Here is a 19,726-nt window from a genome sequence, read left to right as displayed (position 1 = left end):
GAGAGAGTCCTTTTTCTCTAATAAGATTTGCTTCTGCTATTGATTTATGCAAAACTTGTTAAAGTTAGGGAACATTTAGAGGAATTTAATGAAATTTCATGTCAAATGTGTTTCTGTAGTATGCCAAACTCAGATTTTCATATGTATAGCAGCAGTATAGCTCCATATTTTAAGTAGACTATAAATTACCTGGGTAGATAAACTGACTTGACTACTGGTTTCATTGTCAAGCAGACTTCTTGTGTTCGAAATATTAACACAACTAGTATTAATTCTCCAAGAAGATAAGTTAATATAGTCTTCTCTTACACCAGCAGCATGATAATGGGGTATTTCTGCCCCTGTGTACCAGTAAGACAAATAAATTGTAATTAATCAAATAAACAAATAGTAACTAATTAACCAGAGCTCCCTAACCCTATTAACAGATGTCTAACCCTTCCCACCTTGTTTTTTTTTTTTTTTTTCTGTCCTTGGTGGACTTTGAGAGATGGTTTGCTCTGCTGCTTTGTATTATGTTTCAGTTCTCATTTATTATGCTTTACTAGATTGAACTGAGAGGTGTAAAAAGGTGTTTCTTAACCCTATGCAATCTTTTGAAGCTGCTGTTTTAGTATGTTTTAGCTTGGTATTGCACTCTTGCACCTTAACTTTCCCCTCCCTTCTAGGCAGTGAAACTTAGGGTATGTTCACACGGCCAAATTACGGACGTAATTCGGGTGTTTTACTCCTGGAATTACGTCCGAAATTACGGCTTGAATGCGTTGACAAACATCTGCCCATTGAAAGCAATGGGCTGACGTTTGTCTGTTCACACGAGGCGTATATTTACGCGTCGCTGTCAAGACGGCGCGTAAATAGACGCCCGCGCCAAAGAAGTGTCCTGTCACTTCTTGGGACGTAATTGGAGCGGTTATTCATTGACTCCAATGAAAAGCAGCGCCAATTACGTCCGTAATGGACACGGCGTTCAAGCGCCTGCACATGCCGTTACGGCTGAAATGACGGGGCTGTTTTCTCCTGAAAACAGCCCCGTAATTTCGGCCGTTACGGACGCTGCCGTGTGAACATACCCTTAGTGTTCCTTGTTCGGGTGCCTTTTTAGTTTTCAACGTTTCTCTTTAGCCATGTTACCCGTTAATCTTTTTATGAAGAGGCTGAAGCCTCTAATTCTGTTTTAGGACCGCATCCCATTCTTTAAAATATATTTGTTTTGGCATCTGGGTTCCTTGAGTTTGGGGTGTAGTAGGCGAATCTTCGCCTCTGTGGCTACAGTTCCCACTATTTTAAACGGGATTGAGCTGCCCTCCCTCATTAGGCGCAGTCATCACTTGGTTTTATACTTTGTTTCTGTGAAGTTACATTAGTATTTTTTTTTCATTCTTGGTATAAATTTCTAATAAATTTATTTTCCTAGATGTTCTGGTCACAGAGGTTTGGGAAGAAGAAAAGCACCCTCCAAATGGTGAACCATCTGCAAGATGGGCTGATTGAGTTAAGAACTCCATTTTCATGAATCCATGCTTAAATCAGGCAGTCGCTCTAGTATTAGGAAAGTCTAAGCGTTGCCATGGGCAATGCCCTCAGTATATATATTCAATGAAGATTAGGAAAAATATTAGTTTTCGTGGAAAGAACACATAACTTTCAGTCGGAGGACCTGGATGTTGACCCCCCCCCCCTACTTTTTCAACATCCTAACATCCTGATCTCCCGACTGAAAGCTATTTCTCTGTTCTTTCCACGGGAATTAATGTTCCCCACCTTTTTCTTTCCATGGGAATCTCAAGTCTCCACCTCTAGGGGGAAAAAAGCTATGATGACCGACTGAAGCGTCCTGATTAGGTCCATGTTTCCTTTAAATAAAGTACACCTAAGCAGTGGGGTTCTCCTAAAAATGTTATGGCTATTGCCACATTGTCTAGTCATAGTAATGTACCTGCTGAGGTCAGATCAAATCTTTAAAACGGCCGCACTGAGTGTGCACTTTGAAGGGCCTAGTCTTATGAGAAGAGCCAGTGGTGCGATTGTATTACGTCTGGCTACAAATAACAAGATTGTATGTTTGACAACTATTTGGCTTGAGAAGGTTGCCTTAAAGGACGAGTGTCGCGAAAAAAATTTTTTATATAACAATTTGCTTTTAGTGTTTTATTAAAAAATGTTTTATTTGTGTGTTGGGGTTTTACTTTTTTTTTATTCACTTTTTCTTGTCCATGGGGGCTGCCATTTTTTTTTCCATCTCTGTATGTGTCGATTAATGACACATACAGACATGGAATACGGCACATACAGTCCCATAGTGAATCCGAACGGGGCCCGTTCCATCCACTATGCTGTACGCCGTCTGTGGGAATGGCGCATGCGCCGCTCCCACACAGTCCAAATTGAACGTCTTCGTCCGAGCGACGTCCGGCGCCATTTTCTTGTGGACCGGAAGCCGCGGCTGGACAGTAAGATTACTACTTCCGGTCGCGGCTTCCGGACTTGTGCACTTGGAGCGAAGGTAGCAGACGGACCGGAGGGAGCGGCGGCGGCAGCAGGAGCAGGTAAGTTATTTCTGTGTATGTACGTGTTTTACTGTGTCTTTACTACTGTATGTTAACCTACTACACTGTGTGTTAGCTCAAAAAATGGCAACACACAGTGTAGGAGGTTTGACCGTTTAATCCCCTCCTTTCTCCTGGCACTAGCCAGGATAAAGGAGGGGGGATTCTGTGAGCTCACTAGAGCGAGGTGAGTTTTCTCAAATTTTGCAGCATAAAGCAATGTGGTTGCTTTACCACATGCAATGCTGCAACTTTGGGAATTGCTCCATCTAGTGACCAGCACTGGGAAATGTTATAAATTAGAATCTAATTTATACTATTTCCTGACTCGTGAAAAAATTAAAAAAATTAGGACAATGTTTAATCACTTATACACTAACTGTTTAACTAAAAAAAAAACCCCTTTAACCTCTTCCCGCCGCAGCGCTTTTTCAGGTTTTCATTTTCGTTTTTCCCTCCCCACCTTCCAAAAGCCATAACTTTGTTTTTCCGTCTATAGTCCTATGAGGGCTAGATTTTTGCGGGATGACTTGTTTTTGTAGCACCATTTATTGTGCCATATAATGTACTAGTAAACGGGGAAAAAATGGTTTGTGGGGTAGAAAATGAAAAAAACAACGATTCCTCCATTGTTTTTTGCGCGTCGATGTTTTACTGAATTCACTGTGCAATTAAAACATGTTAACTTTATTCTGTCGGTCAATACGATTACGGCGATACCAAATATATAATGTTTTTTCTATATTTTACTACTTTTACGAGTAAAAACGTAAGTGTAAACATTTTTTATTTTGTCGCCAAATTCAGAGAGCCATAACTTTTTTTATTTTTCCGTCGATTAAGTGGTATGATGGCTAATTTTTTGCGGGATAAGCTGTAGTTTTTAATACCATTTTATTGTACTTGCGACGGTTTGATCACTTATTTCATTTTTTTGTAGGAGATGGGGTGACAAAAAAATAGAGATTCTGTCTTTTACAATTTTTTTTTTTTACGGCGTTCACCGTGCGGGTTTAATAATGATATATTGTAATAGTTCAGACTTTTACGGACGTGGCGATACCAATTATGTTTATTAATTTGTTTACTATGCTCTAGGGGGAAAAAATGGGAAAAGGTTTTTTATTTTTAAACAAATTTTTACTTTTTTATATTAGTCCCCCTAGGTGACTTCAACCGGCGATCGTTAATTGCTTGCACGATATATTGCAATACTAATGTATTGCAGTATATCGGGATTCTGACAGGCATCTATTAAGCCCTGCCGGAGGCGGGGCTTGATAGGTGTACAAGATGGCGGACCCCCAGGCAGGCCCCCAGGCAGCCATAGCAACCATCGCCCTCCTCTAACGATTTAAATGCTGCGGTTGGTATTGACCGCAGCATTTAACAAGTTAAACGAGCAGTATCGCGCTCGAGCGCGATGCCGCTCGTTACTGTGAAGTGTCGGCTGTAACAAACAGCCGACACCGGCATCGTATGGCACGGGTTCACTCCGTAAGCCCGTTCCATACTTCCCCTACCCCACTTTGGCGTATGGATACGTCAAATGTCGGGAAGGGGTTAAAGACCCAGATTTTTTTTACGTTTTTAGTTTTTTACTCAGTGCCTTCCAAGAGCCATAACTTTTTTTTCCGTCAATAGTGGTGTGAAACGTTATTTTTTGCGGGGGGAGTTTTAACGTACCAAATAATATCATGGGAAATGGGAATTCAATTCTTTGTGGGGTGCAATTGGGAAAAAAACAATTCCTCAATTTTTTTTTGTCCAGTTTCTACGGCTTTCACCATGCGGTAAAAACAACAAATGAACTATTCCGCTGCTCAATAAGATTACGGCGATACCAAATTTATTTATATATATATATATATATATATATATATATATATATATAACTGCTTTTACAAAGCAAAAACTATTTTTGTTTCACCGCATTCTGAGGGCCATAACTTTTTAAAATTTTTCTTGTCGAATGAGCAGTGTTGAGGGCTTGTTTTTTGCGTGACGAGCTGTAGTTTTGGTACCATTTTTCGGTACATCTGATTCGGTACATTTTGATCACTCTTTATTTTTAAAAAAAATGTTCGCTATATTGTAATAGTTCAGACTTTTAGGGATGTGGCGATACCAATTTTTTTTAATTTCTTTTTACATTTTATTTTTGCACTCTTGAAAAAGTAATAATTTTTTTTTTTTTTTTACATATTTTATTAGTCCCCTTAGGGGACTTGAACCAGCAATCGTTAGAGCGCTGGTACAATACACTGATACAAACGTATTGCAGTATATTGTCATTTTTACAGGCCTCTGCCAAACCCTGCCGGAGGAACAGCTTAGCAGAGACAGACAGAAGGCAGACCTAGAGGCCTTCATTAGGCACCCGGGCTGCCATGACAATCAGCCAATCGCCCTCCAGCCACGCGATCGATATCTAAGGATCACACACCACTCCTATTTAAATCCCGCAGTCGCTATTGACCGTGGCACCTGCAGCGTATGGGGTGAGCCTGCTTCAAACTTTACAACCTGCCCCCCCGCCGCTTCATGAGGAACAGTTTCGTCATGCGCCCCTCCCACACAGTCCAAAAGGAATATCTTCGGCAGAGCGACATCAGGCGGCATTTTCATGTGGACCGGAAGCCGCGGCCGGACAGTAAGATTACTACTTCCGGTTGCGGCTTCCGTCTATATGTTCAGAAGCAAGGACTAGGAGCGGAGGCAGCGACGGCAGGAGGATATAAGTTATGTTTGTGTATGTGATGTGTGTGCATGTTCATGTTATACTGTCTGATTACTACTGTATCTAATCCTCCTACACTGTGCATTCCCTCAAAAAATGGCGGAACACCGTGTAGGAGGTTTGAACATTCAACCCCCTCCTTTCTCCTGGCACTAGCCAGGATAAAGGAGGGGGGATTGTTTGAGTACACTAGAGTGAGTGTGTCTTCTCCAATTTTGCAGCATAAAACAATGAGGTTGCTTTACCACATGCCAATGCTGCAATTTTGGGAATTCCTCCCTCTAGTGACTAGCACATGGAAATGTTATAAATTAGAATCTAATTTTATAATATTTCCTGACTTGTGAAAAAATTAGAACAATGTGTAATCATTTATATACTAACAGTTTAATAAAAAAAATACATTCTAGCAACACATTCCCTTTAAGGGAAACCTGTCACCTATTAAACGTGCAGTACCTGGTGGTAGTGGGTAAAAACTTATTTTTATGTAAGCTATAGTTATCTTCTAAGTAGGCTCTGTACCTTTTTTAGTATTCAGGTTTTTAGTGTTCCTGCACTGTATGCTAATGAGTATAAGTCATATCTTTGTTTAAAAAGAGTCCTATTTTCATTTCTCAAGCCTTTCAGAGTTTACTCCGCCTCCTGGCTTTTGATTGACCACATTCAGGGTGGGCCAGTTTTAGACGGTGGGCAGGCATAAGAAGAGGAACGAATAAGACTGCTGGATTATTACCATAAAAGGTGCAAAATGTTTGCAGACCGTTATTTACGGTCAAAGGGTGAGTTTAGGAGAGGGGATAACGACAATGAAGTTTAGATAGCAGCGGCCTGCGAGGGGTGAGTAGAGTTCAATAGGTGAGATGCTGGTGACCGGTTCCCTTTAAGGGTCCAAGTTTAGTCCTTGTCCCAAAAGCCCTTGGTTGGAAAGGTTCCTAAAATGGTCTGCTAGTATGAGATTTACCAACCTCAGACCTGTGGCAAAATGGGACCGCTTTGGTCCTAAGAGATTTATGCTTATCTACCTCTGGAAGAGGTCCCTTCAATTTGTCTTTTACTAGCCTTCCTTTCATGAGAAACGTTCTCTCCATTCCTAGATATTTCCTGTTGTCTTGAGATTTATTTAGCTTTTAGTAAGAGATCAGTCTCTTTCCTGAAAGAAACATAGGCTTTAAATCCACCAAACCTACTCTTAGTAGATGGATTAATGAGGCTATTAGACTGGTTTGCATTGTTCATACTCTGATCCACCTAATTTTTATTAGAGGCCAGTCTACTAGAGCAGTGTCCATTGTGCTGGAGCAGTTTGGTGGATCAGAGTTTTTTATGGATCAGAGTTGCCGTGCATCTTGGAGCTCGGACTAAATCTATTTTTCAACCATTACTGCCTGAATTTTTGGTTCTTAGAGGAGCCATATCTCGAACCGTCAATTTTGAACTCCGCCAAACAAAAGGACTCCCCCTATTGGGTTACTTATTGCTTGATCCCCTATTGTGTTGCTGGTAGGACGCAAGCGAAGTGTAGATTTCTAACAATCTGTTTTGCCATAGTCCTAACAGCAACACAAGCTTCCTGTCCTAGTTAGTTTTACTTTATAATAAACACAAGGTAGGAGGGGCTAGACATCTTTTTATAGGGTCAGGAGGCTCTGGTTTATTTCGTTTTTAAATTGATCAATTAAAAATACTCCGTCCTACTAATACATGGGGGGCGGAAATACCATATTTTTCTACTGTTAACCTTAATGTTTTCGCTCAGTGCTAACTCATGCCCACATTTTCCCGTGCATGCACGTCATGGGAAGGGTCACCCTCCCGCATTTGGACGTGCATGTATGTAATGGTGATCGCGTAGGCACGGAAGCTGTGCCTGCATGATCACTGCAGGAGCCCGGTTGTGATGGACAACTGGGCTCCCGCTGCAACGGCTGAAATTCTGCGGTCAATACCGACTGCGCCAGTCTTGATAGTAAGACGGGGCTCCCTCTGTCACCAATCGGCGACCCGCAAACATGATTGGCCACCAACTAGTAGCCGGGGGCCTAACAAAGGCCCACAGGCCTGCCCTGGCTATAAGTATACCAAAGCATTATATCTGCGATCGGAAGATCGTATGGTGAAGTCCCATACTGGAACTAAAAAAATATTTTAAAACTTCTAAATACAATTAATGAAAAACTTAAAAAAAAGATGAACAGTAAAAAACAAAAAAAAAAGTTTCCATAAAAAGTGGTTTTATTTAAAGAGGCTCTGTCACCAGATTTTGCAACCCCTATCTGCTATTGCAGCAGATAGGCGCTGCAATGTAGATTACAGTAACGTTTTTATTTTTAAAAAACGAGCATTTTTGGCCAAGTTATGACCATTTTTGTAGTTATGCAAATGAGGCTTGCAAAAGTCCAAGTGGGTGTGTTTAAGAGTAAAAGTCCAAGTGGGCGTGTATTATGTGCGTACATCGGGGCGTTTTTAATACTTTCACTAGCTGGGCGCTCTGAAGAGAAGTAACATCCTCTTCTCTTCAGAACGCCCAGCTTCTGACAGTGCAGATCTGTGACGTCACTCACAGGTCCTGCATCGTGACGGCCACATCGGCACCAGAGGCTACAGTTGATTCTGCAGCAGCATCAGCGTTTGCAGGTAAGTCGATCTTACCTGCAAACGCTGATGCTGCTGCAGAATCAACTGTAGCCTCTGGTGCCGATGTGGCCGTCACGATGCAGGACCTGTGAGTGACGTCACAGATCTACACTGTCAGAAGCTGGGCGTTCTGAAGAGAAGAGGATGTTACTTCTCTTCAGAGCGCCCAGCTAGTGAAAGTATTAAAAACGCCCCGATGTACGCACATAATACACGCCCACTTGGACTTTTACTTTTAAACACACCCACTTGGACTTTTGCAAGCCTCATTTGCATAACTACAAAAATGGTCATAACTTGGCCAAAAATGCTCGTTTTTTAAAAATAAAAACGTTACTGTAATCTACATTGCAGCGCCTATCTGCTGAAATAGCAGGTAGGGGTTGCAAAATCTGGTGACAGAGCCTCTTTAAGTGTAAAAAAAAAAAGTTAAATACACACATGGTATCACTGCGATCGTAACTGCACAAAAATCTAGTTAACACATTAGTTCAACTGCATGGTGAACGCTGTACAAAAAATACGCAGAAATCCATTTTTTTTTTTTTATTCTCCATTCCCGCCCAAACAAATAATAAAAGTTAATAAATCAGTCTCATGTACCCCAAAAGAGTAGCGATTTAAAAACTGAATCTCGTCCCGCAAAAAACAAGCCCTCACGTGGCGACATCAGCAGCTCTTGTAATGGCGTGATGCAAAGTTACATTTTTGTTTAAAAGGATTTTTTGATTGTGCAAACGTAGTAAATCGTAAGAAAAATACATATATGATATAGCCGTAATCGTACCGACCCATGCAATAAAGGTAACATGTTATTTATGCTGCGTATTGAACGGCGTAAATTTAAACCGCAAAAATCAATGCTGGAAAAGCTGGATGTTTTGTTTTTTTTTTTCAATTCCCTCCCCAATAAAAGTTTATATAATATATGCACCCAATAATGGTGCCATTGAAAAATACAACTCGTCCCGCAAAAAACAAGCCCTCATATGGCTTTGTCGACAGAATAATAAAAAAGTTCTACCTCTTGGAATGCGAAGAGGAGAAAAATAATCATTGGTCATTAAGGCCAAAATAGGCAGGAGAAACTTCCTGTCATGACTTCCCTGTGTGACCACGTGATTATGCTTTGCTCCAGCTGAAGACCGTGCAGAGAGAGACACACTGACACCTCAGCGGGGCCTATTCTAGCTTTTCTGCTGCCTGAGGCAAAAATTGAAATGGCGCCCGCAGATTTTGATTGACATACCCCAGCCTCCTCCAACTCTTGCGGATGCGCCATTGCCTTGTACTGGCATGTGCGGTGCAGCCTGGCAGAGTACACCTCGCTTCACGATGTGTGGCCAAGTAGTACTACAAGGCAATGCTGCATCGGAGAAAGTTGGAGGAGACTGGTAGTGATTTATAACAGCCGGGGGGGATGTCAGTCAAACAGAAAGGTGGGTTTGGAGGCAGGACTGTGACTCTTCAGGATAGCATCACCGCCCCATGACCCTTTAATGAGTTATTAGCATATAGTGTACGCTGGTTTAAAAGTTGATTATTATAGATTTTGCTGCATCTGAAAAAAAAACATACAGGAGAATGTTTGGAAATATTGTCAGGTTGTATATTACTGCATGGTGGCGGTTCAAGGGGTTAAAACTACCTGACCAGTTCCCATTAAAAAACAATACATTTTAACTTCCATCTGCCCTGCATTTGTTATTATAAATATATCCTATATAATTACAGCACCAGAAGCTACGGAAAATATATACAGTACCAGAACAAAGCTCAGTACATATATACAGCGCTAGAACAAAGCTCAGTAAATATATAAACAGCTCCAGAACAAAGCTTGGTACATATATACAGCTCCAAAACCAATCTCAGTACACAAATACAGCTCCAGAACCAAGCTTATTACATATATACAGTACCAGAACAAAGCTCAGTACATATATACAGCACCAGAAACAAGTTTAGCGCACAAATCCAACACCAGCACAAATACAGCTCCATTTAGCGCAACCTCTGCTGTATAGGTTTGTACGGCGTAAAACTACAACTCCCAGCATGGCTTGAACAATGGTAAGGAGATGCCGGGAGTTGATGATTCACGAAAAAAATAAAATCATACCATCCATCATTTTGCTGCAGATGATACAGTGACTACAGTACTGATTGGAGGCAGAATAAACATTTAGATTAAGTGACTCACCAGCGACCATCTCAGATTCTAGTTCTTTTTCTCTTTTCTTCTCCATCCGGTTCAGACCTCTGATGACTTCTCCCGGCCACAGCCCATTTCTACAGTTTGCCGCTCAGATGTCTTCAGCTTCTCACTTTTCAAACATTTCTGCACCTATAAATGAAGATAAAATTCTCATGGTGCCACACACTACAACCCTAAATATAATAGCACAATACACTGCACCTCGAATTATAAAAGAACCATATACTGTGTCCCTGATTATAATAGCACTATAAACTATCACACACACACACACTGCTGCCTGTAGATGGAGCCCCCTGTAGATGGTGTCCCACGTATATCCTCCCCTGCAGATTGTGCCCCACGTATAGCTCCCCCTGTATATAGAGCCTCCCCTGTATATAGTGCCCCACATATGGCCTTCCTGTAGAGTGTGCCCCACATATAGCCATAGATAATGCCACTCACAATTTTAAGTGGGGGGGGGGGGACTTTACATACATACGTTGATCCCGTTCCTGGGCTGAACGACTGTGCTGATTGGCAGGGCAGAAGAACTTGCCCCCGGCAATCAGCGCATTTCAACAACAGAAGCAGCGCTATGACGTCATCGCGCCGCTAGCATTGTTGAAAGGCGCCGATTTGGTGGGGTAAGTAATTTGCCCTGCCAATCAGCGTCTTTTTGAGGCCCTGCCCGGCCATTCTGCGTTTATGCATGTAATTGTATCAGCGTCCTATAGACGCAGTTAGAATTCGTGCAGGAGGGGGTGGTGGCGGGCCCTCAGAGAGGCAGCAGGCCACCGCCTGAGGCGAGAAGCTCATCTTGCCTAATGGACGGAGCGACCCTGCCACACAGCAACTGAAATTGAAAGCCCAGAGTGGAACAGCACGGCATAGAGCACCATAGCACAGTGCTGGAAGCTAGGAGCAGAGGAAAGTCTAACAGAGAGGAGGAACTGAAAATGCGGACAGAACGCTTTCCGAGCAAACACTGGGTGAGATCATCTTAATTCTATCACTATTCTTGTTACCTCCTCTCTCTTTTCACAGTATTGTTTTACCCTTTGGAAGATGTCCCAATCCCCTGGACTTAAATAATATAGGAGATAAATATTTTGCCAAGAAAGGTTAAAGACATGTATTTTAAGAGACTTTTAAGAACAACCTGCCACTCTGCCTTGAATTTAGGAGAGGGAAGATAAGCTCATTAGTTTAAACTGTCTTAACCGTTTAAAATTGTTTAAAAAGAGGGAAACATGGATGTGACGAAAAACTTGAATAAAATACATAGATACGTATTATTCTAAAAATCACAAACCGGAATATTTAGATTTTAATTATGGGGTTTGACTTCTTCCATATAACCTTACAATTACTCTCTGGAAAATGGTTTATAATCCCCCCGGGCTTGAATAGCAAAGTATAATCTGTTACTCTGCCTCTGATACGGGGGAGAGAGTATTAGTTCATCAGTTTAAATTGCTCAAAAGGAGGAGAATGTGGCTGCGACAAGGGTATTTGAACAAAATTCATAAATGGGTCTTGGCGTACTATAAAGATTATAAAGCGGATTGTCTGAATTTAAACTGAGGGGTCTGATAACCCTATGTGACTAGCACTGTATAACAAAAACACCAGACTGCAATTATTTAAAGCCATTTAAAGGTGCTGTTAGCAGTTAAAGAGAGAACATGCCCCGAGGCTCCCAAATAGGTAAACATTTTAAATCAACGGAACAAGAGAATCGAGGATAATTCAAACATAAATCCCCAATGGGGGAAGACTGAACCCAATCTTCCAGTAGATGAGGTGGAATAGCCTCCAAGAGCACCCTTTGATATTAAAGAAATGGCAAGTGGTGGGGGAACTCCTACCATCTCTGACAGAAATGATGGAAACAAATTTTCAAGAGAAAACTAAAATATGATAGAGGAACAGAAAAATTACACCGGTAGAATGGAGGAAATTGAAAAGAGGGTTAGCATCCTGGAAGATGAAATTGAATATATTCACATAAAGCTCCAAGAATCTAACAAAGTAAGATAGGAATTAGTGGAGAAGCTAGACTATTTAATTAGGAATTAGTGGAGAAGCTAGACTATTTAGAGAACAGATCCCGGAGGAACAACCGGGATCGTGGGCATGCCTGAATCTTATTCCAATAATGGCCTTAGAGACGTGGTTATGAAACAAATATTGGAAAAACTGGGCATACAGAATGAAGTCAAAATAGAAAGAGCTCATGGACTGGGGCCACCAAGGAATCAAGAAAAAAAATTTGTCCAATTGTGGTCATTGCAAAGATACTGGACTTTAATGATAAAATCCAGTTACTCTGAGCAACAGACAGGATTGGAACTCTATGGAAACAGAATATTAATATTTTCAGATTATTAAACTGCAGTGTCTATCAAAAGGAGAGCATTCTCAGACCTGTGCACCCTGATGGCGAGAAGGGAGATCAAAATTATTGTAATACCCGGCAACTCTCAAAATTCAGAAGAAGGCTGGGGCATTTACACAATTCACCTAAAAAGAAGAAGCAAAGCATTATCTACAAAAGAGGAAATATAAGGGCAGGGAGGACAGAGGGGAGGGAAAGGAGAAAAAGAAAAGGGTATTAAAAATAAATAAATGGGCCAGACAAGCTTATCTTGCTAAATCTATAGAGAGAGTTTATGGACTGAGAAGGGAAAGTAGGGAAGGGGTGTGTGTCCCCCCCCTAACATTGGAGATATAAATTTAACACTAAAACCGTTATGTAGGTCCTCAATATTGCTGTAATACACATTATTAAAAAGGAGTGGGAAATACACACACACATACAGGTTTGTTGTATGGCTTTTTTTTTTCCCCCCTCACTTTGTAGACATAAGCTTAACCCCTTAATGGCCGGCCTATTTTAAACCTTAATGACCAAACTTTTTTTATTATTTTTTTGCGTTTTTTACATTTTTTTTTTGGGCTGGTAATGGAAAAAAAACCCATAAATTTCGCCACTCTTTTTTTGCGTCTTCGATTTACGCTGTTTACTGTGTGGTATCAATAACTTTATTCAGTGGGTCATTACAATTGTGGCGATACCAAGTTTATATAGATTTTGTATGTTTTACTACTTTTACCGAGTAAAAACACTTTTTTTTTCAAAATTATTTGTTTTTGTGTCGCCATGTTTTAAAAGCCATAAGTGTTATTTTTATGCCGATGCAGCTGTATGAGGTCTTGTTTTTTGCGGGACGACTTCTAGTTTTTATTGGTATAATTTTGGAGTAAATGCAACTTTTTGATCACTTTTTCTCAAATTTTTTTGAAGGCAGGATGAACAGAAAACAGCAATTGTGGCATTGTGTTTTTTATTTAATTTTTTACGACGTTCACCGTGCGGGTTAAATAACGTAATCGCTTTATAGATGGAGTCGTTACGGATGTGGCGATACCAAATATGTGTAATGTTTTCATTTTTATTTTTTCATATTGAAGTATTTTATAAGGGAAAAAGTGGGTTTTTCATTTTTTTTATTTGGGATTAACTTTATTCAACTTTTTGATAACTTTATGTTTAGTCCCACTAGGGGACTTCACTATTCGATCTTCTGATCTTTTATAATACACTGCAATACTTCTGTATTGCAGCAAATTTTTCCCTGTCAGTGTAAAACGGACAGGCACCTGCTAGGTCATGCCTCAGGCATGGCTTAGCAGGCATCCACTACAGGCAGACTTGGGGGCCTCTGTTAGGCCCCTGGCTGCCATAGAAGCCATTGGCACCCTGCGATTGCAATTGCAGTGTGCCGATGGGGTGAGAGAGGGAGCACCCTCCCTACAAAACCACTTGGATGCGGCGCTCACTATTGAGCGCCACATCTAAGGGGTTAAACAGGTGAAATCGATGTTGAAATCGATCCCGTCCGTTAGTGCAGGTGTCTGGCTGTCTTTAAACCGACCGACACCCGCTTTAGCCGGCAAAGGACACCTGTGCCGGGCTTATGTCAGAGCGCTGTGAAAAGGCGTATTGGTGGTTGTTAAGGGGTTAACACTTAGACCGTTAAACGGTCCCTATTATATTTATACTACACATTATTAAAAAATAATTGGGAAATATGCACATATAGATTTGAATAGTACATCATGGTGGGGTTTTTTGGGGGGGGTTTTCCCCCTCCTTCTAAATATAGAAAAAAAATGTAAAACTCTATTCATACCTCTCTATATAGGGGAGTTTGTAAAGGGGGTAGTAATGTGTGTCAATGGTAGATAATGGAAAGATGTATATATGGGGAATACCTTTCAAAAATAATGTAAGATCTAAAAATTATTAATGGGAGGGTTAAGAGTGGCTTTGTGGAATGTAAAGGGCATATCTACTCCGATTAAAAAGAGATAAAGTATTGAGACAGTTGAATGGGGTAAAGGCAGATATTGCTGTTACAAGAAACATATTTAACAGAAAAGGAAATTATGAAAATGCAAAGAATTTGGGTGGGCCAGGCGAGGGGGATCCATTTAACGAGAAGAGGAGGAGGAGTTATATTACTAATACATAAAAAGACTTAACTGTAAGATAGTTAAAACAGAAGAAAATGTACAGGGAAGGGGATTGAAGGCTGAGGTGGTAATTGGCGACAAAGCACTTAGTATTTATAATGTCTATGCACCCGACAATCCAACAGAGGAATTTTTTTCTTTTTTGGAAAAATGGGTGGTGGTAGATACAATATTGTTTAAGATCAAAGTGGGTGATTTTAATTCAATATTGGACCCGCAGATGGATAAATCTAATACAAAGGCCACTCCAATCAGGAATAATACATCTTTTAAGAAAATGATAAAAAATTGTCTGATAGATGTGTGGAGGATTTTTTACCCTGACGCCAAAGAACTTAATTTTTTTCCGGCAGTGCATGGATACCTCTCAAGATTGGATTACATCCTGACCCCGAGAACTTGTGAGTAGGGTCTCTCAGATGCATGTGCATGATATAGTCATAGCAGACCATGCTCCTGTAAGCATGGTCATAGAAATTTTGAATACAGTAGACCATAGAGGATTCACGTGGAGCTTTCCAAGTTTTTTTTATACGAAGATATAGAATTTAGGTGATTTCTCATAAAAGAATTGGATTAGATTGTAGAAAATAATAAACAACATAGGCATCAAGGTATATTACTTATGGGAGACTACGAAGGTGGTTATTAGAGGGTGGGTATTATCTCATATGTACAAGGCATGAAAAAGAAAAACGTAACCAAGTTAATGGAAACAAGTAGTAACTACCGAAGAAGGTTTAATAAATACACCGAGAACCCTAGCATTGAAAACAAAATTAAATGGCAAGAAAATAAAAAAAATATACGAGGCTCTACTGGGGGAAAAAAAAAAACAACAATACAAACTAAAGGCAGATGCTAAATACTATAAATATGGAAATAAATAGGAGATTCTTAACCAATTTAGCTAAAGGGTATAAAAAAGCACATCATATAGAGGTAATTAGAAATGAGAAGAATATACTGGTTAATTCACCAGACCAGATTGCAGAAGCATTTAGGGCTTATTACAAACCTCTATACAGAGAACCAGAAGGATGCGATAAAGAAAAGATGGTTACATTTTGAAATGGGATAAATTTGCCAAGATTAAATGAGATCGAACAGGACTTGCTAAATAAAGAGATAACAAAAGTAGAAATAAAGGAGGCAATTAACGTACCATTAAATAAAGCCCCTGGCCCTGATGGGTATAATGAGGAATTCTACAAAATAGTAAAAGATAAGGTTGGAGATCTATTGGAACAAAGCGTTTAAATAAATATTTCAAAGAGATAAAAGGATGCTATCCGCCAATCAGGCCTACATAGTGGTAATTGGTAAAAATGACAAAGATTACCAGAGTCATACATACCAATATCACTATTAAATCAAGATATAAAAATCCTCACTAAAATAATGGCAAATAGACTCGCTACTGTACTACCCAGATTGGTGGGGGAACACCAAAATGGATTTGTGAAAGGTAGAACGGGAAATAGAAACATCAGGAAGACACTTGCAGTACTGGACTGGGCCAGACCCAGGACACAGTTAATGCCTAAAGCAGTTTTGATTTCATTTGATGCAGAAAAAGTGTTTGTGTCCTGGGTCTGGCTTGGACAGGTACTGGAGAAGATTGAATTTACGGAGAATATCGGGCAGCTCATACGTTGTTTATATGGCCATCCACAGGCTCGAGTGAGGGTGGCAGGGACCCTGTCTGGCCCCTTCGAATTAAAAGGCGGGACGAGACAGTGCTGTCCGCTCTCGCAGCTCCTGTTTAATTTGGCTACTGAATCTCTGGCTCTGAATCTAATAGCAAATACAAAAATAAATGTAAGGAGTTAAAAATAAAAATTAAGGATATTAAAATCTCGCTGTTTGCGGACGATCTAATAATATATGTAAAGAATATTGATGAGGCGGTTGAGGAGATTATGAATACATTAAAAGAATTTGGTTTGTTGTCTGGCTAAAAAGTGAATCAATCAATCAATTTATGGTCCTAATGATGTCAAAAAGGGCGGATCTTGCTTGGAGTGGCAAGTCTAACCTTCATATTGTAAATGAACAAATAAAATATTTGGGGCTAAAAGTAAATAGAGATGTAAATATATCACAGTAATTATGACCCTATCAAAAATAAAATAAATCAAGAATGAAAAAAAAAAATGCAGTAGTTACCTTTATCGATTTTTGGAAGAGGTCATCTTGTAAATATGATCAGCTTTACAAGTTTGTTGTACCCTATGCAAATGCTCCCATTTTTATTAAAGAACAGAGATATTAAAGTGGAAAATAGCTTTTTGAAGTTTATACGGAAAGATAGAAAAAAACCTAAGGTAGCAATAGAGAAAAGAAAAAAAGGCGGTATTGTTACCTATAATTGGTCTTGTAGCTTTAGATATTTAAAAATGTAAAAGAATGGAGAGAAGTGAAGTCTCAACTAAAGGGGGTTTTACACCGGGTGATAATCGTGCAGAAGAGCATTCATATAACGCTCGTTGTCGATAATTGCCCTGTGTGAAAAAAAAAAAGGGCAGAGATCAGCAGATGAACGAGCAAACGTTCAATCATCTGCTGGTTGTATCGTTTGAAAAAAGTAATATAATATCGTTGTCGACAGCAGATCTCTCTGTGTAAACTGGGAGACTCGCTACCGACATGATGATAATGTATGGGGACGAGCGATCGGAGTAACGACCGCTCGTCCCTATCCATAGCTCCGTGTGACAGAAGCAAACTACCGCTGATTAACGATGTCTGGTTGATTGGCGCTCGCTGTACCGGCCGAGTGTCGGCTGGTGTAAAAGGCCCTTAACTAATAAGAGGATAGAGGATCTCCTCACATATCCAATATCTTTAAAAGGATTAATGTGTACAAGAAAGAAAGTAAGGACAGAGTAATTGTATATTGTTTAAGGAGACTATTGCGACATGGAAAAAAATAAGGCTATACAGAGAACCAAGTCATGTTGATACCGAATTGGAGCTCAGACATGTTCCAATTTTGAGACCAACACTGGATAGCAAAATTTGGAGGGAATGGGCAGGAAAGGGAATGAGTAAAGTTGGAGATATTCGAGATAATCAGGGAAAGGTAAAATCATTCTCAGCACTACAAGTTGCAGGGAAATTGGAGGCAAAACATTGGGGTGGGGTGGGGGGAAGAGAAGTATTTGAAGAGAAGGTATGATTTATTGTGTTTAAAACTTATGGAAATATAAGTTATGAATACAATACAAAAAAAGTATTGTTTATATGCTTTTAAATGGAAATAATAAAATATTTATATATAAAAAAAAAAAAGGACCAAAATAGGCCTGTTATTAAGGGGTTAAATCTACACTAAGTTTTACAGAAAAGGATACAGTTTTCATCCCCTTTTCTATTACGAGGTGGACCAGGCATATTGAGTAAAACAAGTTTTGCATCGTGAGACTTCTTCACTATAACCTCATTAAGTTTCACAGCTGTGTGCATCCTGCGAACATTTGACTGATTCCTGGGTAAAAAGAAATTGCATAAGAAAATTTGTATACACTTACAAGTCTACTAGAATATCAGCAACGGCATTCAACAAGTAGCTTTGTAACACAAAAAGACTTACAAGTTTTCCCACTCCCTGATTGCAAGAAAAGTAGACATAAATAAGAATTAGTGTAAACAAACCGGCATATTCTACATATACATATATATCTTTTACAAGTACTTTAATAAATTACTTTGATTTGCAACCACAACGTTGGTGAACCAATAAGAAGATTATGCAGGAAGACTTATGGACATCTTGTGGTTGGTTGTTCACCTCTGGTGGATTGCAGTACTAGCTGTTCTAGAATATTTTTTTTATTATCTGTGATTTTGTCTGTTTTTACACCATAGACCAGGCATCTGCCACCAGTGGCACTTCAGCGGTTGTGTAACTACAATTCCTAGCATGACCTGTCAGGATTTTGACAACAGCTGGAATGTGGCTGGTTGTAGACACCTGCCATAGAATTCTTTTTTTTTTTAATTATTATTATTATTATACACAATATGTATCCTGCTTCTACATGTGCTCTAAAACAATAAAAATGTTAAGAAAAGTGTTCTAATTGATTTCAGAAGTTAACATTCATTGTAACGTTTAATATTTTCTACAACCGTTCAAATAAATATTCATATAAAATTCAGATCAGAGCCAATTGAAGAACTCCAAAATCTATAATACTGTGCAAAAGTTTTAGGCAGTTGTAGAAAAATTCTGCAAAGTAAGAATGCTTTCAGAAATCAACATTTGGTGTGACCACCCTTTGCTTTCAAAACAGCATCAATTCTTCTAGGTACACTTGCACAAAGTCATGGATTTTGTAGGATTATAGTCAGGTGCATTATTAACTAATTATATAAAACAGGTGATAATGACCATCATTTTCACATGTAGGTTGAAACACAAACATGAATTGTAACAGAAACAACTGTGTAGGAGGCTTAAAACTGGGTGAAGAACAGCCAAACTCTGCTACAAAGGTGAGGTTGTGGAAGACTGATGTCATAGGTTCACCATGGCAAGACTGAGCACAGCAACAAGACACAAGGTAGTTATATTGCATCAGCAATGTCTCCTAGGCAAAGATTTAAAAGCAGACTGGGGTTTCAAGATGTGCTGTTCAAGCTCTTTTGAAGAAGCACAAAGAAACAGGCAACGTTGGTCGGCCAAGGAAACTTAGTGCAGCAGATCAAAGACACATCGTGCTTACTTCCCTTCAAAATCTGAAGATGTCCAGCAGTGCCATCCGCTCAGAACAGGCAGAAACCAGTGGGACCTAGGTACACCGATCTACTGTTCAGAGAATTCTGGCCAGAGGAATTGCTGCCAAAAAGCCATACCTTCAATGTGCAAACAAGGCCAAGCGAGTCAAATATGCAGGAAAACATAGGAACTGGGGTGCAGAAAAATGGCAGACAAATTTGAAATATTTGCCTGTAACTGAAGGCAGCTTGTTCGCAGAAGGGCTGGAGAGCGGTACAATAAGGAGTGTATGCAGGGAACACTGAAGCACGGTGGAGGTTCCTTGCAAGTATGGG

At 39.9% G+C, this 19,726-nt stretch overlaps 1 protein-coding gene across 2 annotated transcripts in view; it reads right to left on the bottom strand.

Moving 5' to 3' along the window:
- The window catches only part of SLC12A5 (solute carrier family 12 member 5), a 109,360-nt gene that overhangs the window by 6,455 nt on the left and 83,179 nt on the right, over window positions 1–19,726 (bottom strand). Inside the window, exons 24-25 of one of the 2 annotated variants that reach the window (XM_075845382.1) lie at window positions 18,264–18,278; window positions 18,025–18,158 (exon numbers count right to left, since the gene is read on the bottom strand). In XM_075845382.1, coding sequence (XP_075701497.1) covers window positions 18,025–18,158; window positions 18,264–18,278 — 149 coding nt within the window. The remainder of the gene's footprint in view (window positions 1–18,024; window positions 18,159–18,263; window positions 18,279–19,726) is intronic. The other variant, XM_075845383.1, reaches the window with a different exon arrangement.

Source organism: Rhinoderma darwinii, chromosome 13, assembly GCF_050947455.1.
Source record: "Rhinoderma darwinii isolate aRhiDar2 chromosome 13, aRhiDar2.hap1, whole genome shotgun sequence".
In the NCBI taxonomy this organism is placed as follows: domain Eukaryota; kingdom Metazoa; phylum Chordata; class Amphibia; order Anura; family Rhinodermatidae; genus Rhinoderma; species Rhinoderma darwinii.
The sequence above is the reverse complement of the archived record's forward strand: the minus strand, read 5'-3'. Positions and strand labels throughout refer to the sequence as shown.